General features: G+C 62.7%; 1 protein-coding gene across 3 annotated transcripts in view; it reads right to left on the bottom strand.

The window, feature by feature from the left end:
• The window catches only part of HS6ST1 (heparan sulfate 6-O-sulfotransferase 1), a 43,345-nt gene extending 18,730 nt beyond the window's left edge, over positions 1 to 24,615 (bottom strand). For all 3 annotated transcript variants that reach the window (XR_013828721.1, XR_013828722.1, XM_079924456.1), the window contains exon 1: positions 23,811 to 24,615. Coding sequence is in view for 1 of the 3 variants with exons in the window: in XM_079924456.1 (XP_079780582.1) it covers positions 23,811 to 24,337 (527 nt within the window). In the remaining 2 variants the exon portion in view is untranslated. The remainder of the gene's footprint in view (positions 1 to 23,810) is intronic.
• Between the last annotated feature and the right edge of the window lie 3,010 nt (positions 24,616 to 27,625).

Genomic DNA, 27,625 nt, shown 5'->3' with positions numbered 1-27,625 from the left:
CCAGGTGACAAACAGTTCAGGGCCTACAACGAGCTCAGGGAACTCGAAACCTACGCCCGGTGACTCCACGGCGACAGGGACAGCCCTTCTGCACGACACAGGAACACACGTACGTACGCGTGGTGAGCAAACGCACCACATCAAAGCTCACGTTACAGCTTGACGCCAGCTCTGGAAAACACAGAAACTGGGCGCAGGGGAAAGACGGGGCAGAAACACAACACACGCCAAACGTGGAGGGGGCTCGTCCCCGGGCCTGGAGCTCTGGGCAACTTTTTCTTCCGCTTTCAGTTTTTTGTATTTTTCCAATTTCATACAACCAAGCCTGTAATTACAAAACAAACAGATTAAAGGCCTTCTGTGTACCTGATCTAACCTGATTTTCTCACTAGAGGTTCGGAGTCAGAGGCCTGGGAGGCCCTGGGCCTCCCCCGTGGCTGTGCAGACGTCTCCAGAGCCACGAGACCACCAGTCATCCGCCTGTTTGGGGGTCAGGAGGGCCGGAGCTGGTCTGGGGACCACTGGGGGCATCCGTGGCACCCCCTCCAGGCTCAGCCTGCTGACCCCACGGCTGGGGGCTGGCTTCACGCCCCACAACACGCCTGCTCCCACGAGCGAACCCCTGCGAATCCTTCCCTCTCGCGCGGCCGCACGGAGCCTGTGAACGGAGAGGAGGGGGCTGGCACGCGCCCCCCGCCCCGCGCACACACGTCCTCCCACACAAGCAGAGTCGGCCAGGGGATGATGGCCTCACAAGCTCTTTGAACAGGAACTGCTTTTCCCCAGACACAGAAATCCAGGGCCGAAGCGGCACGCCCCAGACAGGAGCCGCGTCATGCCCAGGCGGACTGCTTTCTCTTGGCCTGTGGGCCCTGCGCTCCCGGAGGGGCAACCATCCCGTGAGCTGGGAGAGCAGTCACCTCGGCAATGACCCTTGGTCCTGGGGGCCAGAGAAAGGACCTTTCCAGAACCAGGAACCGCCAGGCCGCCTCAGGGGCGCCTCCACCATGTGCTTCTGTGGCTGGCGGTGGGGCGCAGCTGGCACACACTTGCTTTACTCCTGCGACCTCTGGGGCGGGCACCGCTGTCAGATGCCCTCTGCAGACGGGCAAACTTCCGCCGCTGAAGTTCCCCAGTTATCAGGGGCGTCCACCCCCGGTGCGTGTGTCTGCCGCTGACTGACCCCAGACACAGGGTCTCCAGGAGCTGGGGCAGGACGCACCGGGAACGGGGCTCCCTACCTGCCACGAGCTCGGCCACTTAGCTGCTGTGTGGCCCTGACGGGTAACCCAAGGAATGTCTCTGCATCTGTTTCCTCACCACGTGATACAGACACCATGCCCCCCACATGAGGGAGGCCATCCGGGGACCTCCAGCCCAGCCAGAGGGAAGGAGAGGAGGGGCACGAGGGAAGGGGGCACGAGGGAAGGAAACAGCCAGAACGAACTCATCTGCTCTCGCCAAGCGGGGGTAGGGGCACTGGGAGAACATGCGAGAGAGAGAGAGAGAGAGAGAGAAGAGAGAGAGAGAGAGACAGAGAGAGAGAGAGAGAGAGAGAGAGAGACAGAGACAGAGAGAGAGAGAGAGAGAGAGAGAGAGAGGGAGGGAGGGAGGGAGGGAGAGGGAGAGGGAGGAGGAGAGGGAGGGAGGGAGGGAGGGAGGGAGAGAGGGAGGGAGGGAGACGGAAGCCGTCAGTCAAATATAAAAACCACAAGTAGCCCCATAGGCTTAAAAACAAAACAAAACAAAAAAACAAAGCAGTCGTTCAAAATCTTCCTACATGTTAGAACAAGAGACAGCACATACCTACCGGCACGTATGCCAAGATGACAGATGTTAACAAGCAGTGTGTCTAAGTAAAGCGCTAAAGTTTTACTACTATTTCAACTGCTTTGCAGGTTTGACATTTTTTCAAAATAAAAAGTGGGGGGATAATTCCTACAAAAAAAATGTCTACCCAATTTTAAAAGAACAGATCATCAAACTCTCCTAGATAACAGCAAAGAAATGCATGTGCTCACCCCCAGCTCATTCTATGAGGCCAACGAAATCACACACACGAGAAGAAAGGAAAATTACAGCTCTTTTCATTCTCAATATAGACGTAAAAAACTGCAAACAGAAATCTTATCGAATCAAATCCAGTAGAGCCTATAAAAGATAAGACACCATGACCAAGTCAGGTGATCCCAGGTACGCAAGGATGGTTTAATGCGAGAAAATCCACGTATCTGATTCATCGCAGCCACGGATTACAGACGTCCACAGATGTGTAAGGAGTGCTTGCTAAAATTAAATATTATTCATGACTGCAAGAGGATTCCCTTAACCTGATAAAGTATCCAAAAGAACCCAGAAGCAACACGGTCCTCGCGGGGAGGAGTCAGATGCATTTCCTCTAAGACAAGGAACGGGGCAAAGATGCCCACTCCCTGGGCCGTGACTCTCCACTCCTGCGATAAAATGACAGCAAGGACCCTGTCTGCCCACCTCGTCTCTGCTGAGCACCTGTGTGCAGGCACCGGGCTGGGGCTTCACCCTCAGAGCCTGGACGCGGGAGGGGGCTGCTTCGCACGCCCTGTGCTCTCTGCCGGGTCCCGGAGTGCCTGGCGTTAAGGGTCTGGGTGGCTCTTGGAGGGCTGAGGGTTCTGGGGTTTGGGGCAGCCATGCAACCGGAGCAGCGGTAGCCTTACTGGCCTGCATCCTCCCTGTGCGGAGCCTCCTGGGGCCTGGGCCTTGGGCAGGGAGGGCCCCCGGCCCCAGGTGAGCTCCGCAGGTGCGTCAGCCAGAGTGCCCGCTTCTGAGTGAGCTCAGTGGGCTAGCTTCTGGTCCCCCGAGGGAGAGGCCCTGGCTGCATGACCTGGGGTCTCCAGAGGCCGGTGCCCCGTCTGGAGCAAGTGGATTGGCAGTGCCCACATGGTGGCAGGATGGGAGCCACGCCTCTCCAAGCCTGCTTCCTGCTTCCTTAATCAGCTGGCCCCTTCTCCGTCTGTGGGAGATGCGGGTGTGCTCAGGGAACAGAGCAGGCCCCTGGACAGACCCGGAGGGGAACAGCTCTGCCCCGAGCGCAAAAGGCCCTGGGCCCAGACAGAGCCTGCTCACGCTTCATCGACCTCCTTGACCCCAGGGTGGCCGCGGGGAGAGGGTCTGGCCCAGGAGAAGGCCTCTGCGTGCCCGGCAGAGGAGCCCGGGCCTGTCTGGGGGTGGAGGGAGCCAGCTGGGGGAGGCTGAGCTGGGCAGCGGTGAGCAGAAAGGCCTGGACAGCAAGAGCTGGTGCAGGAGGCCAGTGGCCGGGGCTGAGGAAGCACCAGGTCCTCCCACTGTCACGGGGACCAACTTGGGTGAAAGGGGTGTGACCTGAGAGGGGCCACGCCCAGCCACCCACGCCCGTCCTTTCCCGGAGCCCAAGCCTGGCAGGACAGTGGCTTGGACGGGATCCCGGCCCATCGTGCACTACACACTCAGGCCTGGCATTCGAGGTAGGGACACCCACGCCACATGCAGACGAGGAAGCAGCGGGCCCAGGTCTATACCAGCCTGGACACAGAAACACTCAGGGCTCGAGCCTTGTGCTCAAGGGGAAAGTGTGCTCGGTGCCCAGGAGCTCAGGGACCTGCTTGCCAGGAGAAGCCGGCTCTCCAGGCCTGGCTGATGGGAGACGACGGGGAAGGATGCCAGCGTCCAGGCGAGCACCCTATCCCTGGGGGAACGCTGACAGTCTAACTGGGAAGCCCGGGCATGACGCCAACGTGAACGGGCAGCGCCAGCACATGAGGCCAGAGCTCTCCTGGCTGTAGGCGCTGAGCAGAAGCCCGGGCTGTCCTGCAAGGGGTGTCCCGGCGCTCAGGTGGGGACAGCGGTGCCCTGAAGCAGGGGAGCGGCGATGGGGAAGTGAGTAGGGCCCTACGCTCGGGGCGCTCTGCGGGCTGCAGGCCAGGGCACGAGGTGTGACTCACTGGGAGCACGGGGGCGGAGTGGGGGGGCCCGGCAGGGTACAGTCAGCTGGCAGGCTCCATCTTGAAAAGACGGCCTGATTCACATGGGAGGATGCCCGAGACGCAGGAGATCCCGAGAAAGGCCACGCAAGGAGCTGCGGCTGGGCCTCTGCCTGGTCACTAGGCTCCTCTCCTGGGGCAGCAGACAGGCCCCAGCCCCGACAGGCTGCTGCGCCTCCCACTGCGGCAGCAGGCAGAACCTGCGGGGCCCCCCTCCCGGCTCAGAGGCGGGGCGTGGCCAGTGTGCAGGAACCTGGGGGAGGGAGGGGCAGTAGCCCAGGCTTTGTACCTCGGGACCCTGACTGTGGGGCGTCACCCCCCTCAGGGCATCTCTAGGCAAGTCCAAGGGGCTGCAGCACAGGGTTATCCCCCCACTGGAGGGCAGGCCCCCCTGTATCTCTGTCCCCCAGATACACAGGGTCATGCCAACGTTCCCACCTGGACACATCTGTCTCCCCAAGGTTCAGGGAGGGCAAAACCCATGGCCAGGGCCTGTCTGTGGGGTTCCTGGTGGGCCTGGCCCGCTGGGAGCTCAGGGCGGGTCTATGGAGAGCCACCCCACTGCTGCGGACCCCTGCCCCTGGCACAGCGGAACCTGGGCCCACCCCAGCCCGGGTCCCCCCAGCACGTCCGAGGGACTCTGGAGGCCCTTCGAGTTATCTGGAGACACAGGTCCTTTTCGGGACCGAGGTCCCCGCGCCTTTGGAGCCCACTTAGCCCCTCAGCACCACCTTGGGAGCAAGGGCTGACAGGTCAAGGGAGGACCGCATGCCTGCCACGACCAGGTGTGGCCCGTGGCTGCCTGCTGTGTGCCAGGTCCCCGGGAGAGGGGGCTCCCTTACGGGTCTGAGTCCAGGCTGGCCTCCCTTCTGTCTGGCCCCACGTGCTTCACCCACTGTGACAGCGCCTGCCCCTCCCTCGCACTCCTGCTCTGACCCGCTCCTGCTGCAAAGGGGTCCTGGAGGCCACCCTGGGGGTACCCAGGCCCACGTCTGGGGTCCTGTGTGTGGCTACAGGCCCCTCAGCTGGGCAGGACCTGAAAGCTTCTGTCTCAGGGATGCCGGTGGAGCTGCTCCCCTGCTCAGCAACCCTCCAGGCCGTGCTCTCCTGTCCCAACAGCCAAGCCCTCAGCGTGGGCAGGGGCCCCCAGGCGGACCAGGCACTCCCGTGCCCAACTGCGCGCCCGCCCCCTTGCCGAGGAGCGCTGCTCCCCAGTCCTGCTCCGGGGAACCTCCTCCTCTCCTTTTTCCCCTTGGACCCTCTCCACCCTGGCCCACCTCTCAACCATGGCATGGCACACAACATGGGGCTATTCTCCTCTCCTGGCCTGTCTCCCACTAGCCTGGCCCGTCTGCCCAGGTGCCCAGGGCCGGCACAGGGCCTGAGTGAGGACTCAGAGAGCAACTCGGGCTCTGAGGCTGGGAACGAAACTGACCAGGGAGCGTGACGCTCACCCCCTGAGACGTCCAGCAAAAGCAGTCCGTGGTGGTAACCTCGGCCACCATCGCCCACCCACCGGGCAACTTTCTGGCACAGAGTGGGGAGGTCAGGAGAGCAGCTTCCGGACTTCCCAGAAACTGCGGCTCCGCGACCCCTAGACAGGAAGGGGCCCTCCAGGTTGAAGGAGCAGCTGCAGTTGCAAACCATGGGCCCCAAGAGTCCTGGAGATGGACTCCCTGCTGGCTGAGGCCACCCCTTGGGGTATGTGCGGCCCGCATGGAGAAGCAGGGCGGGCCTGGGCGTGGATGGTACCCCCAGGACCCAGAAGAGGAAGGCGCTGCAAGATGGGGTTTGAGTGCGTCCTGGAGGGCAGGACCAAGCCCCACCCCTTCTGTACCCCAGGGCCGATCCTGCCCGGGGCTCTGGGCTGAGGCGTGAGGGTACACGAGGAGGGGGCCTCACTGCCAGGCCCCAGGAGGACTCAGAAGTCGGGACACACGCATCTAAAACTTCTCACAAGGAAGAAGAAAAACATGGCCCGAACTGTGTCTGGAGAGTGAGCCGCAAGGCCGTGGCCTCCAGCCCTCCAGGGCGCTGCCGCGGCCCTTCCTGCCGGATGAGAAGGCTTCCCACTGCGCGTCCAGGGCCCTGGCTGCTGAGCGATGGCTTCAGAGGCAAAGGCCCCTGCACCGTCCCTGACGTGACACCAATCTTGGTGGGAATCAGGAAACAGGAACGTGAAGGCGACAAGCCTGCAAGTGGCGCCAGCTGGGCCGTAAATATCCTGCCTGTCGCCCAGAGCCCTGCGCCCGGGAGAGGAGCGGTAAGTCTACAACAGCCTGAGACCCGGGAGCCTCCAGACGACCCCGTGCAGGGATCCTTCATAAACTCCGGGTGCCCGAGGCCACGAGAGCTCGGCACATGCTCCCAGCACCCCCCGGCCCGGCCAGCGTAGGGCCCCGGGGGCGGCCTGGCACGTAGAGCCCACGCGTGCACGGCGGCCTCAGGCAGCACAGACGTGGCTGCCTCCTGGCTGCCCACGGGGGGCTGAGGAATTAAAAACCAACCTGGGAAGTGCGAAGGGATTTGCGTGCCACGTAGGGCAGGAGTCTGTGGCCACGACGAGACCCAGTCAGTCTCCCAGCTGGCCTCGGACCACGAAAGGGCCACACTGAACGAGGCAGAAGCTGAACCGACCATGCTGGGATTCCCAGGCTGTGGGCCTGGCCCCGGTCGTGGGTCCATGCTGAGACCACCGCAGGGCCAAGCACACCATGCAGCTGCAGCTCTTCAGCTCAGCTCTGGAGCCAGTGTGGGGAGGGGGGAACTGCCCTCTCCCCTCTGCACCTATCCAGACCCTCTGCTGGACCCCTGCCCCAAACTCCACATAGCGCTGTCCCACACCCCAGCCTGCCCCATCTGCTGGGCCCACGGAGTCTGAACTTGGCCTTGCCAGACTCCTCCGGAGACCCCAAGCAACTCCCGCCCCAGCGCTTCTGCACAACATTCCGGACCGCCCTGCCCTAGGCCGTGACAAGTCACCAACCAGAAAAGACGACGTGCTGGTAAGGACGCGGAGAAACCGGAACCCTTATGTGCATTCTTGATGGGAACGTGAAGTAGGATGGCGGTGTCCTGAAGAAATTAGAACGTATAATTACCACGTGATTCAGCAATTCCACTTCTAGACAGATATCGACAGAATGGAAAGCAGGGACGGGAACAGCTATTTGCAGGCCCATTCACAGCAATGTTATTCAAAGGAACAAGAGGTGGAAGTAACCCGAGTGTCCACTGAAGGACAAATGGAAAAGCAAAATGAGGTATATGCGTACGATGGCATGCTGTTCAGCCTGAAACAGGAAAGGAATTCTCTCACACGCTGCAGCACGGATGAACCTTGAGGACATAAGGCTCAGGGAAACAAGCCAGTCACAGAAGGACAAATTCTGCATGAGTCCCCTTATAGGAGGTCCCTAGAGGAGCCAAATTCATAGAAGCAGAGAGCAAAAGGGTGGTTGTAATGCACTGGGTGGGAAGGCGTTTAAGGGGCAGAGTTTCAGCTGTGGGAGACGGAGAAGTTCTGGAGACGGATGGTGACGGCTGCACAGCAATGTGAACGCACCTCATGGTACTGAGCTGTGCGCTTACAAACGGTTAAAACGGTAAATTTTATGTTACGTACACGTTAGCACAATCAAAAAAAAAAAAAAAAAAAGGCTCTCCTACAATGGAGCGTCTGCAGCCAGCCCTGGGCAGAGCAAGTCTTGGGCAAAACCACAGCAGGCTTCTCAGGAAAGAAGGAGGCCCTCCTCTGGGTATAGCTGCTCCAGGGGACCTGCAGGGATGGGGTGACAAACAGAGCCTGCCCAGTCTAAACCGGCCCCCACCCCTCCCTCAGCTCTCTCGGGGGGTGGGGGTGGGGCGGTGACAGGACCAAAGACGAGACCAGGGCACCAGCCTCAGGCGTGACCCGGCCGAGAACCCTGCTTCTGTTCTTTGGCCAGACAGCAGGGGCGCAGAAAGCACCTGCCTTGCCTGGTGGGGACAGGGGCACACAGCCACCCCCCACACTCCACGCCAATGCTGGGGGCCCTAGCCCCAACCGCCCGTGAGGTGGGGCCCCAGAGGCTCACAGCACCCAGGCCTCTGCCCCGCCGGCCCCCCCGCGCTCTCAACAAACACACGACGTCAAGGCGGCAAAGACCGTGAGCCCAGGCAACAGGGAAACCACTGGTGGTCTTTTTTAGGATTCCGATCTCTAACCTGGGACACGAGGGTGGACAGAAGGGACAGCGGGCAGTGCCCTCTCCTCCGGGGCCCTCTCTGGGCGCCAGGCACCCCAGCAGGCCGCGCTTCCCACCCCCAGGGGAATCGGAGAGAGCAGCACGGGCCCATTTTACAGATGGGGAAACCGAGGTATAGACTGGTCACACTTGCCCGGCCACAACACAGGGGGCCTGAGCTAGGCTGTCTCTGAAGGTCACGACCTACTCTGTACCAGGTCCTCTCAGCAAAGAGTCACGGTGGCCCAAGCCTGTCTTGAGGGACCCCGGTTGTCGGTGGGACGGAGTCCAACAGGGCGGGGGGGGCTATGGTAGACAGAAGCTCATGGCCTCTCACCCGCCCCCGGCCCTGCAAACACTGCCCATCTGCCAGGTAGAGGCTGGGGTGGGGGGCTCGGCCAGGGGTCCTGCTGGCCTCTTCCTATCCATACCCGACACCCAGGTTTCCCTTTCGGGGCCCAGGCCGGGGCAGCACAGGATGTCAGACCCCAGCCAGGTGAGCTCTGCCCGGCTCTGCCTGGCAAACGGACTCCAGGACCCCCTCCTTTTACACCTTCCACAAAATCGGGGGACTTCTCCAGGGACCCGCTCAAGGAAGATTTTGACCCAGAGTTCCCGCGGCTAATTCCAAGGCCTGCCCCTACCTCGTGTCCCGTGCTGTCACGCTTGTCCGAGAAACCAGGACTGCTGTCACTGTCATCAGCCAGGGTCCCCCCTCCTGGGAGGCCAGGAGGAAGAAGCCGGGGAGCCAAGGTCCAGCTGTCCAGGGAGTCTGGTCTTCCAGCCCATGACAGCCTTCTGCAAAGCCCAGGGCCCGGCCCTCCCGGCTCTCTGCGGGCAGGGGGCTGAGCGCTCAGCTCCAGGCTGCCCCCTGCCCGCACTTCTGCAACAGCAGCAAATTTCCCGTGAACATATGTCTCCTTGATGTCCTGGCCTGTTCGGAGGTGGCAGGGATGAAGGGGTGGCCCAGCCACAGGGTGGAAAAACCACTTGGCTCTTAAAGGGGGCTAGCGGGAAGGAATTTCACAGGGGGGGAAATGTCTCAAAGTGCCAACCACTTGTAAGGAAGAAAGGATTTTTGTTCCAGGACGTTTCTGGGTCACCACTGCCCTACAGCGCAAGCTGCTGCCGGGAGAGTGCGCGGGCGTGTGCCTGGGAACAGGTGGGGTGGCTGTGTGGCAGTGTGGGTGCCTCGTGCGGCCTGGGGTCAGCCCCGGGAGAGGCCCCCGGCCCCTCACCCCGCCCTCTCCCTGGGGAGGGGACCCCGTGTCCCTGAGGAAGTCCAGCCCCAGCCCGAGGCCGCCGCTCTGGGCGGTGGAGGATGGCCTGTGGCTGGCCTGACATGGAGCAGACAGCTCAGAAAAGGCCTCCAAACTAGAGCTGGGGCCAAGGCACGCTCCCCATGGCGGTGGCCTGTCAGCTTTACCCTGGTGGTGTGCACGGCAGGCGTCGGGGCAGGAGGGGCTGGGAGCCGGCTGGAGACTCAGCGGGCGTCGCACCAGGAGCTGCCAGTCGTGGGCACCGTCCGTGCACAGGACCGAGGTGGAGGTGCTCGTTCCCACCTCGGGGACACGTGTGCAGGTTCAAGGCCGTGGCCCTGCCCGCCAGAGCCTGGCCCCCATGGCATCCTCCGACACCAGTGGAAACCATGGCTGAGTGTGTCCTCGGGGCTCAGCTGGCCCCGGCCTCCCCAGCCAGAACCACTCAGAGGTCCCAGCTGGGCCTGAGGGCGGGGTGGGGCAGGGGGCAGAGTGCCAGCCCCTCCACGTGCCCACCATCCTCTCCCTGGATAAAGTCGAGCCCCAGTCGATCGGAAAACACTCCCGCCTGACCCACGGAGGCAATCCTGTCTCTCAGGAACGCTCACCCAGCACCCGGGAACCCGGAGGGCTGCCAGACCGCACGGCCCCTCGCCGCGCACAGTGGGGCCGCAGCACGGAGGCTTCCAGCCGGGCCCGCACTCTAAGCTGGCGCTGCTGCTTCCGAGCGAGGCCTCCCCAGAGAGGCGCAAGAGGCCCCGTCTGGGCCCCATGACTCCCGGGCCAGCTCCCGAGCTACGGTATGTGCTTCTGTTGTAGGAAGAAAGAACGGAAGGCAAATATTTAAAAAATAGTTTTCAGCTCTGGCACTAAATTTTCCACAACCCTGAGCTTCCTTTTTGCTGCACGTGGGACCGACCGGGCTGCCTCTGGGCGCCCTCTGACTCTGCCAGGATGCTAGCTGCATTCCTGGGATGGCCCTCCCTCAGTAAGTCGCTGCTCCCTGGGGCAGGACTGGCGCCCCACCAGAGCACCGCCCCCCCCGAGGACTGGCTCCAGAATGATAACTGCCAAGCAGCTGTAGCCAGGGGTGTGCGTGGTACAGACGGGGCTCCAGGACACTCGGGTCTGCTGCCTGAGCCACGGGACCTCTGGCGAGTCGCCTGACCTCTCCGTACCTCTGCTTCCCCACCGGTAACAGGAGAGGAGTGGAGCCACCTCTCGGCACACCTGGGACAGTACCTGTGCCCCCTGGTCCCCGCAAGCCAGGGCCAAGTACCCAGAGGCCGGCAGAGTGACTGGGGGTCCAGGGTGCACCGAGACTGGGGCAGAGCAGGGTGTGTGTGAAGGGACCCCGACCTGATGTCGCTTGGAGAAAACCAGAGTGAGGCCTGGCCGACGGATGGCAGAGTCGCCGCCCGAGGGGCCAAGGCCCTTACACTGCCCCGGGAGCTCGACGGGGGCTGCAAGTACAACCCAAGGGAGACGCCGGATGCCGCGACCCCCCGGCCTTCCCACACCTGGCTGCCCGTCAGATACAGCTGGGCACCCGTTGCAGACACGGCTGGGCGGCCCTGGAAGGGAGGGCTGGGGGCCAGGATTGAGGGCTCCATCAAAACCCACTAAAGGAATTTAAAAAGACTCAGAGGGGTCCACGCACAGAGCCCCGGGCGGGCAAGGCTGGGGTCTTCTGCGCTAGCGCAGCGGGCAAGAGCTGCGGGCCCCCCAGGCTCAGGCTCGTGCGCCAGCTCTGTGGCCAGCGCCAGCGGGGCCTCTGAGTGGTTCTGGCTGGGGAGGCCTGGGCCAGCTGAGCCCCGAGGACACACTCTGCCACGGCCTTGAACCTGGGGGAGGCCAGCGACCAAGCGCCAGCGGGCCACCGCCCCCAGCTCCGCGCTGACACACCGACCCTCCGAAGGGCACTTCCTCTGGCAGAAACAGCTCACGTGATGCGCCGCCGCACGGCTCTGCAGGAGGCCGCCACCCGCGCCCGCCAGCCCGTCTCCGGCCCACACTGGGGCCAGTCAGCGCCCCCAGCAGCTCCGGGACGGCCCCTCCACGGCCGGCACCACCTCAGGCCTCCGCTGGCCTGATCAGCAGAGGGACAGGTGACCAAAGACAGCAGGGCTCAGGCTGGGGCTCCCTCAGCCTTGCCGGGCGAGCATGGCCCCCGCCCCGCTGCCTGGGGGGTCCCTCGGCCCATGGGGAGCTGGTCAACTCCTCTGCGCCCAGAGAGGGTCTCGTGGGAAGCGCTGGCCCTGAGGACGGCTACTGCGGGGTGAGGGGCCCAAGGCGCCGGCTGTCAGCCTCGGCGGCTCGGGTGGGCAAGGGGGCGAGGGGCCTCATCCGCGCGTGTCCTGGGCCTCTGCGGGCCCGGCGGGCATTCCGTGCCCCGTGGCGAGTCCCGCCTGACGCCTGCCGGGCCCCCTTTCGAGCCGATGCTTGAGGACAGGGGCCTGCTCCTGCCTGGGGGAGGCCGCCACCAATCCCGCTGCCTGCCTTTGACCCACTTGGCTGAAACGTGACTGCCTCCGATTTGATAAAAACGATGTTTCCCGCTGGGCGCTCTGCCAGCCAAGCTTCCAGGAAGCAGAGGAACAGAGCTCTCCTCCCAGGCCTGGGCTTTCTGACTGCGGGATGCTGGTTTGAAAGCAGGGCTCGGGAGGCCCTCAACTTCTGCAGGGTCCGCGCCGTGGGCCACCAAGCAGCCTCCCGTCTGGACCTGCCTGAGCAAAACACGGTGCCCGGACCTGCTCGCCTGCCGACCCGCTCGCTGAGGGGACGGAGGGTGCTGGCATGTGCCCGAGCTGCGGCCTCTCCTGCGGGACACAGGTGCAGTGGCGAGGGGAAGAGCACCGTGGCAAGGCCGTGAGGCTGGGCAGGCGAGGCTGTGGCGCCCCGGGCGGGCGGGAAGTGTGCTCTCACGCCACGGCCCACCTGCCTCCCAGCTCCGCGCCTGCCCAGCGGGGCCCCTCCTCACAGGTGACATCAGAAACCTCCAAACTCCTGGGAGACCAACTGCTCCGCCTGCCCTAGTTCCACCTGCCTCGATCCCCTCCCCCCAGGGGAGTGACACGTCAGGCCTAATGGCTCGGCTGTTTCCGGCAGGCGGCCAGTCACGCAGCAGGGCCCCAAGGAGGAGGGGGTGGGTGGTCACTCGGGGCCTCCCCCGGGACCCTGTACCACCTCGTGCTGCTGGGAAAGCCCACCCTCCAGGCAGCCACGACACCCTCCCGCGCAGGCAGGCAGTGTGGCGAGCTTGAACCCTACGCCCGGGTGACACCTGGCTCTCCCCTCCTGGGGGACCCTGCACGCTCCCTGTCATGGGGAGGCCTTAACACGAAGCCCTGGGACCACAGGCCAAGTATGAATCCCAGCTCTGCCACGTGTGACCGTGGCAACAAGTCACTTAGGCTCTCGCAGCCTCGGTTTCCTCCTCTGCCCAGCGGGGCCCTGACAGTGAGGTGGGAGTGAGGAAGGCCTGGCACCTGGTGTGGCTGTCGGTCACGGCCACTCATTGTTCCCAGACTGTGTCCTCCGGGCAAGGACACCTGCTCACCCCACCCGCAGCACGGTGCACAGCACCCTGTAAGTGGGGCGCACGGAGATCGGAGCCTTCCCCAGCTCCTCCCTCCCCGGCCGTGGTCAGGTTCCCTAACAGGGAACGTGACCCAGGACTCGCAGAAAACCCTCGCTGCTCTGGGACGACACCTGACCCCACTTCCTGTCGCACTGATGCAAACACAGAACCTCTGTGTTTGCAGGTCCTCGTTTTCCAAGGACACCAGCACTCCAGGGAAGTAAATATTTACACGTGAGCCTTGAAAGCTTGTAAGGCAGAGGGGCGACGCTCACCCACTGCTCAAGGGCCACAAACGCGTGCTGTGTTTGTTCCTGGGGCCCTGGGAAGCCTGGCAGGAGCTAACTCTCAGATGGCTGGGGATTCACGGGTCACCCCTCCCAGGCCGGGTCAGGGAGGTGGTCTAGGGGCAAACGCTGCAAATATGGGGCCAAGTGGGGCCTGGCGGGGGCGGGGGTTTGCTGCGTTCCAAGGGTGCCCTGCCCCCATGTGCCTTTCCAGGAGGATGCAGGAAGCTGGGTTCCAGAGGAGGGCCGTGCAGGGGTAAGCCCTGGGGGGTGACTGCTGCAGGTGGGGGACCAGGCACCCGGCTGGGGCGTGACACACACAGGCAGGCCTCACTCTGGGAAAGCCCTGCCCAGATTTCCATCAGGAGGGGAAGGGAGGGCCCGTGACTTTACGGCAGTGGGCTGCAGGCTCCGGTTTTCGCTGCAGGATCCTTTCTTCCAACTCAACAAACCAGGGCTGATGGGAGTGCGATGCAGCAGGGGGCCTGCCTACTTGTCTGGCTTTCTGGGCTTGTGCGGTTGCTGCCCTGGGCACTGCTCAGGGCTTCTGAGGAAGGCCCTGGGGGCGCTCCTGCTGCAGGGAGGATGGCCGGGCAGCTGGCCACCTGTCCGCTCATCCAACCTTCCGGGCCTCTGGCTGATCCCCCAGCACAAGGGCGTCCAGAGAGGTTCAGAAGTCAGCAGGCACGCTCCCGTTCCCCCCTGCATGTGCACTTGGCTGAAGGGCAAGGGCATGCCTGGCCCACCCAGCCCGTCCCAGTACAGGCGCCGGTAAACCAAACGTCCAGACCCACAGGCAGGGGAAGGACAGTCAAGGGGAGTTGCCTGCCAAGCACACCGCGCACAGAACTTCATAGCAGGATACACGGAGAGGACAAGCCACCTCTCGGGGATAAGCTGCCCAAAGACGTGAGCAGGTAGGTAAGCAGCTGGAGGAAACTTCGGCAGCCAGTAACCACACGGCAGGATGCCCGTCTCACCCAGTCAGGGGAAGAGAAACATGTGCTAAGACCACAGCGGACCAGCTCCTGGCTGCTGGCTCGGCAGAAACGGCAGCACCTGACAGGCCACATGGTGGGGACCTCAGGCATGGCTGGGGCGGGTGTGTCTGTGTGTCTGTCTGTCTGTGTGTGTCTGTGCCAGTGGAGCCTGTCTGGAGAGCTCTGGCAGAGCTGAGGATGGGCAAGCCCGGTCACTATCACCTGGTCTGTGAAACACGCCTCCCCGTCTGCTCTCAGAACAAAGCCCAGGAAGAAAGATGTGTCTAGACAAACCCAGCAGTCAATGAATTAAACATGTGTGTCACGGACCAACACAGATAAATCTCAACAGCAAGGCCTAGCGAAGGAAGCGAGGAGTAGAAGGTCAAGTACAGTGTGTAACACCCAACGGTGCTGGGTGCTGTTCAAGGGATACACGTGTTGGCAGTGAGTGAAAGTATAAAAGAGGACGCAGGGAACGCAGTGGTGGGGAGGGGGAGGGGCGAGGTGCCGGGGGCTCAGCTCACGGTGCGCACCACGTGAGCACACGAGCCTGCCTGCCGCTCCCCTCCCGTCGATGCCCGTGGGTGGGTGACCGCAGCCCAGGGCCGGGGCAGACGGGGGCCCAGGGAGGGGAGAGGAGTAAGGCCGTGGGACCCACCTGGCCTTGCTGCCCTTCCCTTCCTCACCACTGACTTCTTCTTGGTTGGGTCTCCAGGTCCTCAGAGGGGGAGGCGGACAAGCTGCCCGCACAGCAGGACCAACCTGCACTGTCCCCACGGGCCCTGATTACAGGAAGGCAGGGGCCTTCTGCAGATCCAGGGAGCGAACGAGCCCGGCAGGGGCCTTCTGCAGATCCAGGGAGCGAACGAGCCCTTCTGTCAAGTGGGCACAGGCGGGAAGGAACGGGGGTCCCCAGTGCCACAGCCTGGGGTGAGCAGAAGACCCCCATGGCCGCAACACAGCACACCCCAGGCCAGCATGTTGGAAGGCCAGTGACGCTTGTGGACGTCACTGGCCTCCCTAGACTTCAGCTGCTGCCAGGGAAGTGCCCTGCTGACCCCTGAGCTGACCAACTCAGAGTGGGGACAGAAGCCGAGCTCCCAGCTGGCTCTGAAGGGCTCTGCCCTGTCCCCGGAGAGAGGGGAGGCACTGTAGCCTCTTGTAAAAAAAAAAAAAAGAGTGCCCAGCAACAAGGCATAATTGCAAGCTCCCACCTATGAGACAGGCGCTGTCCCCACGCCCACTTCACAAATGGGAAAACCGAGGCCCACGAGTCACAGAGCTCGCAGGTGGCAGAAGCGGGATTCAACCCGGCTGGTGCGGCTCCACATCTGGGCCCCCGCCCCTGCTCTGCCGCCACCCCTGGTACAGAGACAGCAGGGCCTGGCCGCCCACCGCTTCTGCTCCCTCACTGCTGGCCGGCCCAGAGATGACCTCTGTCCTCCCTTGTCATCGAGGGTGGAGAGAACCTTACCGAGCTGACCACCTGCCGGGGTCCGGCACGTCCCCCGAGTCCTCCCACGGCTCTACAAGGCAGGTAGAGAAAATGTGGCTCAGGGTATCACGCGTATACAGGTGGGGCGCATCAGGGAACAGGGAACCCAGACGGGGGCTGGCTCAGGAGCTCAGGTGTCCACCCTGGAGCATCAGGCCTGCAGAGCGGCTGGGGCCCCAGCTCCTGCCTGTGACCAAGGTGGGGGGGTCCCCCGCACCACTGACTTCCTTCAACTCTGCAGCTTTGTAAACAATTAACTCCAGAGTTTTCATTTCTCTAGTTCCTACCGTTCCAGATGATTACTGATTTGCTCTGATGCCCCACCCCCTACCCCGACCCCGGGGCCTTTTACCCACGTAACAGAGGCTCATGGGCGGCCGGGAGGCCAGACTCTCTCACAGTGCTCCAGGCCACCCCCCCGCCCCACTCTGCGCTGAGGGAAGCTGCTGACAGCTGCCCCCATACAGGTGAGGACCGGGCCCCACCCCTGGGCAGTGAGGCCGGCGCTCACCCCTGGACTGCAGAATTCTACGGGGTTACGACGAGTGGCCACGGCTCCAACAGGACACGGACACAAACTGGGGCCGGAGGGCCCAGGAAGTCACAGGAGGTCATGGGTCACAGGACACTGGGCTCCTCCACAGAACCAAATGACAAGCTCCATACACCCATTGTAGAGATGGGGAAACTGAGGCTCAGAGGGCTGTTTCTCTGTGCCCACGAGACCCACTGGCTCCAGACACGAGGTGAGAGAGGCTGCCGGGGCTCCTCTCTCCTCCTCTGGTTCCCAGTCGGGCCTGCTGGGGCCCAGAGCTGCTGCCTGGGCTTCTCGGAAGGAACCCAAGAGGCCAAGTCCCCACGCGCCTCCGCCCTGCCCCGGAGTCTGAGCCCCGGGCACCCAGAGGGCCCAGGAGCTCCTGTGCAGGGCTTGCAGAACTCGGGGTATGTCGGTCCCTGCAGGCAGCCCCTGGTAAGCCAAGGCCCCAGAGCCTGGGTGCTCGGCTGAGCGAGTGAACAGACCAACAGCTAGGGCGGGGCGGGGCCTCCAAACAGTCCAGCTGTCCCGGATGAGCCTCGAGAGACACGGACGCAGACAGCGCTGCAGGGAAAGGCCGCCGGCCAGCCGCGGGGCTGCGTGTCCTCAGCAAAGCTGCCAGCACCCACGGAGCCGGCTGGGGGCCTGGCCGGGGGCCTCGCTGGCAGTGGGATAGCAGGGCTGCCCTGGCTGGTTTCTGCTCCCCCGTCAAGGAAGAGAGACCCCAGGTCTAAACCAAGGCTGGGGTAGGATGTGTGCGGTCTCCAGTGGCTGGACGCCTCCTCCATGGCCGCCCCCCCGCCCCGCTGACCCTGATGCCCTCCAACAGTGCCCACCCGGGTCAGGCAGCCTGGGAGCAGCTTGTTAGCTCTCCGGTGTGTGGATGTGGCCACGCAATGCTTTTCCAAAATAACAGGGCCTGGAAGCTGGGGACTTGGGACAACACCACACCAGGAAGGGGAGGAACAGAGAGATAAGGCCACAAGTCCCACAGCCAGAAAGTGACAGGCCTGCCTTCGGGGACAGACTGGACATCCTGGCCTCCGGGAGAGCCCTTGTCCACGCACACTGCCCCCCTGTCCCCACTGCCCTCTTGTTACCATTTGTCCCTGTGACTGGCCGCGGGTCTCAGACGACGCGAGTCACCGTGGTTCCAGAGCGCTGCTTCCTGTCTCTACTCCTACGGATCCGGCAAAACCCCACGCGGAGGTGCCTCTTCCAAATCCCTCTGATGCCACAGGTCACACCTCCTGCCGTCACCACTCGCGTGCCTGCCTGTTTCTGTGCTTAGGACCTTTTTTCTGCATAACATCCTCCCCACGCCCCAAAAAAAACAACCCCAAACCAAACTGACAGCAAAAATGTAACAGGAAGAGAAACAGCCGCTGAGTTCTGGAAAAGGCAGGAGTAAGAGTGTTGAGAGATGGAGACCCTGCAAATGCGCCTGCCTACCTGCGAGTGCCGGCCACCGAGGCCAAAGGACGGGCCCGAGGACGAGAGCGGGTCGGCCACGAGACGCATCCACACGGCTGTAAGTGCCCACCAGGGAGACCCCCTGTCAGACGTGCCCCCTTCCCTTCCCGTCCTCCCCGCAGACCAGCTGAATCACGTCCTGGCCTGAATTCCACAGCCCTTCCGGCAGGGCTGGGGGTGGGGCTGGCAGCTGCAGGACCAGGACCACCTGAGAAGGACCCGGTCACCCAGGAGAGGCGGCAGGAGGCGCCGGCCCCGCTGTGCCGGCAGCCCCCGAGCCTCGCCCGCTCTGGGCTGTCAGCAGCGCCGACGCCCCCCACAGCCCCTCCTGCGCTGCCCTGCTAGAGCCAGGAGGGTGTGGCCTGAGTCCCGTCTTGCTACCGCAGGGGCGAAGACTGCCAGATGTTCTCCAATACACCGACTACCCAGATCTGCACGTGAAACCGCCTGTGTCTGCCCAAGGTCTCGGGAGCCCTTCTGCCCCAGGCGGGACAGACGCGACGGCTGGTGGCTGGTGGCGGTTCTCACCGAGGTTGGTCTTCCCAGCTGGGGGCACCAAGGGGGAGGGCACACGGGCCATAGGACAGACAGACGTCAGGATATCAGCTTCCTAACTTTTCTGGGCCTTGACCTCCTTGAGGGGAAAACGGGGACAACTACCACACGTGCTTTGTGGAAGCAGGGAGGGGGAAATGAGACAGCCCATTCCAAGCACCCGCGGAGCGCTCAGGGGACAAGAGCCAACCTCCCGTCTGCACCCTTCCCTTTGTGACCCTGGCTCTCCCAACTCAGGCCCCCACGGCCACTCACCCCTCCCCTTTGGCCCCAGATGGCAGAGAACTGCACCTCCGCTCTGGGCAGGGGAGAAATGTACACATCTGTGACCAGACGGGCCGGCATTCAGGGTGGCTGGGTACAGCCCTGTCCACCCCCTCCAAAGTGACGGGCCACCCTCCAGGGTGCACTTGTCAGGCGGGACTTCTCAATAAAAACCAGATACAGACAGTTGGCTCACCGAAGAAAGGAAACTCTTTAAACCCAGAACAATATTGAATACGAACGAGGTGAGTACTCAAATACCATACTTGGTTACAAAATAAGGTGTAAAGTAATTTAATATTTACATTGAGAGCATTTAAACATTCAGACCATCCCACTCAGAAATTCCACACCTAGGAATTTCCAAAGGAAGACAGGGGTATGCCAAAATACTTTATGTACGAGGATGTCCACTGTACCGTTACTTACAGGAACCAGGAATGGGAGATCTGCACATTCAACACCAGAGGAGAACCAACCATGGTGCACCCAGAGGCGAGTCACCTGTAGCCACTAAATTACTGTTTTTAATGCCACAGAATAACATCTGTAGACAGTTTACGTTATAGCGCCAATTATAATAAAAAGAAAAGGTACGCACAGAGAGTACAGTAACTTTCCTTTTTTATACTTTACTGCCGATTATCTACTACAGTCATTACATCATAAAAAAAACGGAAAGAATATGAAACGAAAAGACTCAGGGTCCCTTAAGGATGACAAAGCCAGGTCCCCGCTGATGGCCTGCCACTCTCCCAGGGCAGCAGCCAAACCTCTCAGTCCTGCCACTGAGAAAGAGACCCTGACTGATTCCACGAAGACCAGGGGCTTCACCAGCCCCCAGGCCCCAGGGCTGGGAGCTGCACCCACCGGGAAGGCTCTCTGACCCGGGGGCACACAAGCCCCTGCACCGTGTCCAGCCCACTCTGCAGTGCCCCGGGTTTTACAAGGGAAGCGCCTAGGAGGACAGGAAGCCCTGGTCTTGTAAGTTCTGCGGTGCTTTGAGGAGAACGTGCGCTGTACAGCCTGATGATTTCACAAACCAGGGCATCATTTAAACTGATCGCCGGTAAGTCATTTGAAAGTTTGTCTTCTCACGCGTTTGCTTAAAAAGAAGAGGTTTTTTGGTTGTTTGTTCCTGCTTAAAGAAAATCTAACTCTGAGTTTCTTGACCTTAGATTCCTTCCGTCTCAACCCAAGACCTCTCCGGGTGATTCCTTCAGGTGGCCGGGCCCTGTTCACTGGTCCCTGTCATGTGCTCTGGGTAACATCTGCCCCACTGCAGGCAGATGAAGGTTTTGTCCCTTAGTTGCACGTAAGGATGCGACTGTGAAGCCAAGTTGTCCGGTGCCATAGGGATGCTCCAGGCTAACCTGGGCCCCCTGGCTGGGCCCACTGAGAAGCCCCTGAGGTTCTCTGGGACCAGCACTGCACTCAAGACTGTGTCCCTTGAACCTGACTCACCACAGGACACATGGGGGAAGGGCACGCTGACTGCAGCTCCCGGAGAGGCTGCAGGACCAAGAGGTGAACGTTCTTGTTGGTGCCACATGTAGGCAGCACCTGTTCGGGCTCCGGCCAGTGCCAACATGCCATGGACATGCCAGGATGGCAGACGGAGAGTGGCCAAGGGCACCTAAGGCAACAGGGAGCTATCTGGGAAGGCTTCCTGAAGGAAGGGGCAGCAAAACTGGGGCTGAACGGACAGGAGCAGCTGGCTGCACCAGCGGATTTCTGAAACCAGACGGGACTCGGGATGGTGGAGGGAGGGTGTGCGACCAGAGTGAGGCTGCAGGACTGACACTAAGACTCCTTCCTCCTACAAGGAAGCACAGCCTCTGCCGGCTAAGATCAAGGATGCTGGGAGCCCACCTGCAGAGAGGACCCCATGAAGGTGGCCCGGGAGCCATACTCGGGTCCCAAATGCCCTCTGCGGCTTCAGATGAAGCCTACATGATTTTAGGGACGTTTCCAGGGCAACCGAGGCAAGACCCTAACCGTGCGTCCTCTTCCATCTCTTTCAGGCCGACGGGAAGAGGAAGGAGGGACGTTTTGGACCTTAGGAGCACCATCCCGACCCTACGAGGTGAATGGCAGCGTGGGGCACTGGCACACTCTAACCAAAGTGGCCCTTGGCAACGGTCGGCTACCTGCCTGAGGCCAGGCCTCCCTGGGGGCCTTACAAGCATTCCTAGCAGATGCCAGCAGGTGTGGCAGCTCCCTTGCTGGGCACAGGACGAAACAGGGACCTGCCAGTGCTTTGCTCACACACCTGCTCCTCTGTTCCACACCAGGAAGCACTCACAGATGCTGCAAGTTCCAAGCCATATTCCAGCAAAACGCTGGAAACCTGTCCATCTCCATTTGTCTCCTCGATGCCTGCCCATCTCAGAACTACCCCGGCTGACGTGGCTGGGCGGGGAAGCACGGGAGCCGTGAAAACCCTCACTTCCCCGCACCGCAGGCCCCAAAGCCCTGTGGACGCCAGCACCAAGAGCTGGGAGAGGCTCGGTGGAGAGATTCTAGAAGCATACCTCACAGCGGGAAGACATTCGCCCCCCACCCCGACCCCCAAGCTGGCTGGCCCTGGGGACCGGAGAGGAGGAAAAAAGGGCTCTCGCCCAGGCCCAGCCCCCAAAGTACCATGTCACTCCTCAGTTCGCCAGCCAGGCGGCCGCTCCGACACCACAGGACCATGGGGAGGGCGGGAAGGAGGGCAAGGGCGACACCCGAGTCTCCTGAAACCAGGCACCACCCGACAGCAGGCATCCCATGGGGGCTGGGCACTGCCACCGTCCCTCTGGGTGCCGGGTCCCTGGGCAGATGGGGGAGCTGCCTGCTGAACCCCCAGCGCTCTGGCCCAGCCCGACTAGGGGAGCACACAGGCTTGTAAACACACAAAGCCAAGACTACCCTGGCCCCTCCAGGAAGCTCATTAAAAACGCCATCAACCTGGCGCCTGGACCAGAACTGAAGGGAGAGGCAGGGAGAGTGACACGGAAGGCCGGCAAGGCTCTGTCACCTGCCTGGTGGCACAGCCCACTCCTCGAGCGGACGGCAGAGGGCGGGCCTCCCGAGAACCCTGGAAACCCCTCCTCCACGGCCGGCAGCTGCTGAGCTCAGCAACTTCCCCACCGCAGCAGGACGGAGCCACGGCTGACCACGCATGCGGACCACGCGGACCACGCACGGAGTCTTCCACCCCTGCCACACGCACCCGCCCTCGTGCAGCACCCGGAGGCCCTGGCTGCTTCCCCGTTTCCTCCGTGCCTGTCTGTAGGGGCAGCGGGCCTTCTGCTCTGGTGGACAGACTCTGGAGAAGGGACGCCAGGGGCCCTTCACCCTGGTGACCCAAAGAGAAAATCAGCCTCAGGAGGTGGGGCTGTAGGACGAGTGTCCTGGTGGCACACGAGGGTCAAGGCCACGTCTGCTGGCAAGCCTGACTCAGGCCCCTCGGCAGCGCCTAGAGCGAGGTCTGCACCCTCTCCCCTCCGGGCTCTCGCTACCTAATTGCCTTTGGCAGACAGGACCGTTTCGCCCTCCACACCCTGACTCCTGCAGGCAGAGAGGTGCCCACCTGGGCTTATGTGGGTTGCTTAGTGCCCAGTTCCAGGGGCTTGCAGCCCTGGTGGGCAGAGGATAGATGGGCAAGTGGCTGCAAGCCCCCAGGCCCAGCCCAGTCTAGCACGGAGTGGCAGGACCCCGGGGAGTGAGGGGGTGAGGGGATGGTACAAGGCCAGCAAAGTGCATCTATGCAGATCAGGCCAAGTGCTGGGCAGGAAGCGATGCTTCAAGGGCCCCTGGACAGGCCGACTGGTGGCCATGTAGCCTTAAGGCACCCAGCACATCACATCTCAGGCTGGGAGCTGCTGTTGGTGCGGGGACAGCCAAGGGAAAGTGGGAAGACACTCCCCCCCGCCCCCGCAGCTCCATGGCCCCAATTTCCTAACCACCTGGGAAAGACAACAGTAGAAGGACTGAAAGGCCGAGCAGGGAGAGCTCCGAGCTGGCCAGATACCAAAGCTTCATCACCCAAACACACCGAGACCTTGCACCTTCGACCCAGGAGTGCTGATGAACTCAGCTACACGGGTCACACAGCTCCCCAACGCCCATCTTGCCCGTGAACGCACTCCTGAGGCAAACGAGGAAGATAAACAAAAGGCTGGCAAGAAGACCTCCTTTCTGGACCTTCCCAGCCCAGGCATCTCAGGGAGAAGGCCCCGCAGGGCACCCACGTGAACAGGAGAAAAAGGTTCCCAAGTTTAACCCTTGGAAACCCAGCACCGTGGGGAGAGAGAGAGTGTTTCTGGCTACAAAGCGCTTCCCTGGAGAGCTGTCCCCCAACAAAGGTCAGCCCTGTGCTCCCAACCTCCACAGTAATGGGGGCCCCAGGGAAGGCACCTGGCTGCATAGGTGCCCCCAGCCAGCTCAGCTCCCCGCAAGCTGCCCTAGGCCTCCGTCTGCTCTTCTTTCAGAGCGAGCCTGCGCCTGGTTCTGGCCCAACTCGCAGGGGCAGGCAGCACTGCCTTCTCCCTGCCCCCAGCCCCAGGGGACACTCGGGCCTTTGTTCTACCTGCACACTTGGGCACGGCAGAGCCAGCCCCCTTCCCTGGCAGCTCCTCCCCAGCCCTCTCGAGGCAGGCTGGCGGGCCGGGGGCCCTGCAGGTGCAGGGGGAGAGGCACCTCACTTCTCTCACTTCCGATTTGGGCGTGAGAGCGGCGCAGGAGAGCAAGCACTCCAGGTGGGTTACACTCGCACAGGAACCCGTCTTCCCGCCCGACGACACAGGCCAGCCTGGACCCAGAGCTGGGTCACGACAGGTGACGGGCCGCGGGCAGGGGACGGTGACCCCGGGAAGCCCAGGCTCCGCGCAGCCCGCCGGGTGGTGGGGAAAAGTAAAGAGGCACAGAGGAGGAGGTGAGAGCGGGATTCGAGCGGCGGGCCGCGGCGGACCAACTGTGGGCTCGGACGCCCTGAGATCAGGAGGGGGTCCAGAAGGGCCGCGGCCAGTGGGGTCCCCAAGAGGGCAGGAGAAGAGGGCAGGGAGCGAGGGTGGGCGCAGGTCCGCCCGGCGAGGGCCGGGCCCGGGGGAGCGGCCGCGAGCAGGCGCCCCGCCGTCCCGGGCCGACGGCGCGGCCGGCTGCGGGCGCTCACCTGGGCGTGCGCAGCGCGGCGGGGTCGCGGCGGTCCAGCACGCCGGGCACGCAGTTGGTGAGCTCGGTCCAGTCGGCGTGCAGCCCGCAGCTCCAGCCCGTGGAGAAGCGGGAGAAGAGCCAGGTCTCGCGACGGTTGGGCCGGTAGCAGGTGCACTTTTTCTGGCCGGGCCGGCAGTCGCAGGGCACCTCGAGGCGCACGTTCTGCACGAGGTGGCGGCCGAAGGTGGTGCCGCCCGTTTTCTGGATGTGCAGGAAGACGATCACGTCGTCGCCCTTCATGTCGAAGTGCAGCGAGCGCTCCAGCTCGCGCACCGGGAAGTAGTACTTCTTCTCGTAGTGCGGGTCGGGCGTGGGGAAGAGATCCAGGTCGTCGGGCGGCGCGCGGCCGCCGGGCGCGCCCAGGCTCAGTCCCGGGCCCGCGTACTGGTAGAGGATGAGCATAAAGCACGCCGAGCCCGCCACCACCAGCACGAACTTGCTGGCGCGCTCAACCATGGTCCTGCCGCCGGCGCGCCGCCGCCGCATGTGTCACCATCGCCGGCGGCCCGGGCGCGGGGCGCGGGGCCTGGAGAGCGGGGGGCACGGGCGCAGCTGCCTCCGCCGCCGCCGCCGCCGCCGCCGCCCGCGCTCCGGCCCGGCTACTCGGCACCCAGGCCGCCCGCAGCGGCGCGGGCCCCGGCCCTGCGCGGCGCCATGGCTGCTCCTCGCCCGGGCCCCGCTCCGCGGCCCGATCCCGGCTCAGCTCCGGATCGGCTCCGGCCCGGTCCGCTCCCCCTGCGGCCCCTCGCCCGCCGGTCAACTCCGCTCCGCGCCGCGCCGAGAACGCTCTGCGCCGCCCCGCGCGCCGCCGCGTCTCCGCAGTCTGCCGCCGCCCCGCCCCGGCCCGCCCCCGGCCCGCCCCCGCCGCGCCTCTTGCCGTCGCCGCCCGCGTCGATCCGCGGCCCCGCCCCCAGAGCCCCGGGGCTGCAGGCCGGTACCTGGTCCCCGGACGCCGGTCTCCGGCCTTGAGGAGGCCGCTCCGAGGCGGGCAGCGAGGACTGGGAACTGACCTCTGTCCTCAGAGGCGTGGGGAGAGACTGGAGAAACGTGTAGTGGGGCGCGGACGGCCCTTCTGTGCTGGAGGGGCTCGCGGCGGCGGGTGCCTTGGAGCCTGGGTTCCCTTCCCTGCTTCACGGGAGGGAAAGCCTTGGCTTTGCACGCTGGGCACTCTGAAGATCCGAACGCGAGGGGGCCCGGGCTGGATGGACTTGGTGGGATCTGGGGGCGGTGGGGCGGGGCGCGGGTCGGGAAGGAACGAGGGAGGGTTGGGGGTGGGGAGCCTGGGACCCACGGCAGTGGTGGGACCTTCCTCCCCCTCCCCCTCGTCCCCCTCCTCTCCCCCCTCCACTCCTCCCCCCTGCCCCCCTCCCCCCCCTCCCCCCTCGTGGAGAGATGCAGAAGTGTCCGCAGGGGCCGGCTTTATGCAGTCCTTCGTTATTTAAAAGGAATTTCAGTCAATGGGCGCTTTTACCTCCGAGTTTATTATGATCCCGATGAAAAAGTTATAAAAAGTTGAACCAATATTTAAAATTTTGATGGTCCACAAAAACATTAACTTCTGGCTTTGGTAGATGGGTCAGAGGGTGTAGCGGCCGTGGGCCTCTCCTATCCGCGGTAGTGCCCCTGGGCCCTGGGGGCCCCCCTCCCCGTTAGCCCAGCCTGCCCCCCGCCTGCCAGCTTGGGCCCTGAGGCAGACTCCCTGCACTAGCCCTGGAACCCACACCGCCTGGCCCTGACTGGGCTCAGAATCTGTGGCACCTCCGTGCAATGGGGTGGGCCAGGGTGAGAAATGACCTGCTGAGAATCTCAGTGTCCCGCATCGCTGGGTTGGGTCCAAGTTTTTGGATTCAGGCGGCTGCCAGGCCTGGGTTCAAATGCCCATGTCATCCCCTGTCAGGAGCTCCCCTGGTTTCTGTTCTGTCGTGGGTCCTGAAAGCATGGGGGCGGGGGGAGGGTTTGTGAGGAATTATACGTCAACTGAACTGTTGAAAATATATAAAATCAGGCCAGAAATCCCTTCTGGTAAGCAAACCCGGAGAACTGGAAAACCAACCACCGACACCCCAAAATCCAACTAAGAGGGGAGCATGCAATTTTCAGAAGGGGCTGAAGACACATCCACTCTGATGCAGCACGCTGAGCCCTGTGCAGGGTGACCTAAGGCCCGCCGGGGGTGGGGTAGGGTGGCCAGTCCCCAGGGGGACCCAGGGCCCCAAAGCCCCCGCCCATCCTCTAGCTGCCTGAAAACTGGACCTGGCCCAGGAGGCCTGCGGGTACCTTGCTCAGACTTATCCAGCAATGATTCATTCTTGCCAGGAGTGGAGGCTGGCACAGTGGGGAGCCTGGAGCCACCTGCCTGTCTGCAGTCACTTGACCCCATTTTGGGCTGAGGCTTGGGGAGGCTTCCTTTATGGCCCTGGAGGCAGCAGCTCAGACCTGGAGGGCAGAGCTGTCCAGGGTCAACCCAATGGGCGTCCTTCCCCAGATGACAATCCTCTGTCAAGTGGTGAGTTGTAATGAAGGCTGCTCTTTACGCAGAACTACCGGGTACCAATCACTGTAGATGTCTCATATCTGAGCCCATCAGCAAATCTGCGGAGGAGACTATAATACCCATCTTACAGAAGAGAAAACTGAGAGCAGGGTGAACAGAGCAGAAGCCTCCCCTGCGGGCACCCCATCCCCTCAGCTCTGGGTGTCTGGGCCCAGCGTGGAGACCCCAGGTGGCCCCCAGGCCTGGCAGAGCTCCTCTTACTCTTGTGAAGTCAGCGGAGCTGGGATTCTGATCCTGGCCCATCTGGCCCTTACTCACCCCTGCACTCCACTCGGTTCCCCCAGGCCAGGGGCCAAGGCTGGAGCAGGGCACAGCGAGAGGGTCCAGAGGGACCATTCCTCAGCTCCTGGCGATGCCAGCTGGGACCATTCCTCAGCTCTCTGCTGCCAGATGGGAATGTGGCCCAGAATGTCCAGGAGAAACCTGCAGTGTTACCGAAAGGCCACCAAAATCATCTGTGCTTGGCCTGCGGCCCCATCTTGTGAAAATCTGACTGTCCCAATGGGGAAACTAAGGCCCAGAGAGGATAGAGTGTCTAGTACAGGGTCTGCAGTGGGTGGCTGCCCCTCCCAGGAGCCGTAATGGGAGCCAGAGCTTCCTGACCCTCGGATTAGCAGCTCTGCCAGGGAAGCTGTTTAATCCAGCTTTGTACCTGCCAGAATGGCTCATAGGGAACCTCCTATATAGCTCAGAAGTCTTTTCTTCCTAGAATTCCTTTAGGGGGAAGAAGATCTTTCTAGATGGCTGTAGGATTTTACACAGTTATCCCCTTTAAGTGCTGCACACACACTGTGAGACCCCAAGGCCATAGGTGAGTCTATCGCCAAGTCAAGTCAGAGGAGCCATGGATGGACTCAAGTTGCTTCAGTCAATCAGTGGACCTTTGGGAGCCGGATGGAATACAGACTCTCCCCTTCCCCGACTGGCAGCCTCATCAACCTACTCCCTGCTGAGCCTCCACTGTCCTCCTGACAACCGGCAGAAACACACACATCAAAGGGCGGTGTGGATCTCAAGTGAGGTCACAGCGTTGCCAAGCGCCTGGCACTCAGTTGGGTCCTCCTCACGCGCTGTTTCCTTCCTCTCCCTATCTGATCGGCCTGGTAGCCAAGGTTCCCCACGGTCCTAAGACCGTGTATGAATGCATATACTGAGGGCTAATAGTTTGCTGGATGCAGCGCCCAGCTTTGAGTGTTTTCAAAGTTCAGGAAAAAGCAATC

This window comes from Stenella coeruleoalba, assembly GCF_951394435.1.
Source record: "Stenella coeruleoalba genome assembly, chromosome: 6".
Classification (NCBI taxonomy): domain Eukaryota; kingdom Metazoa; phylum Chordata; class Mammalia; order Artiodactyla; family Delphinidae; genus Stenella; species Stenella coeruleoalba.
Note: the sequence above shows the minus strand (reverse complement) of the source record. Positions and strands in the feature narration are given on the sequence as shown.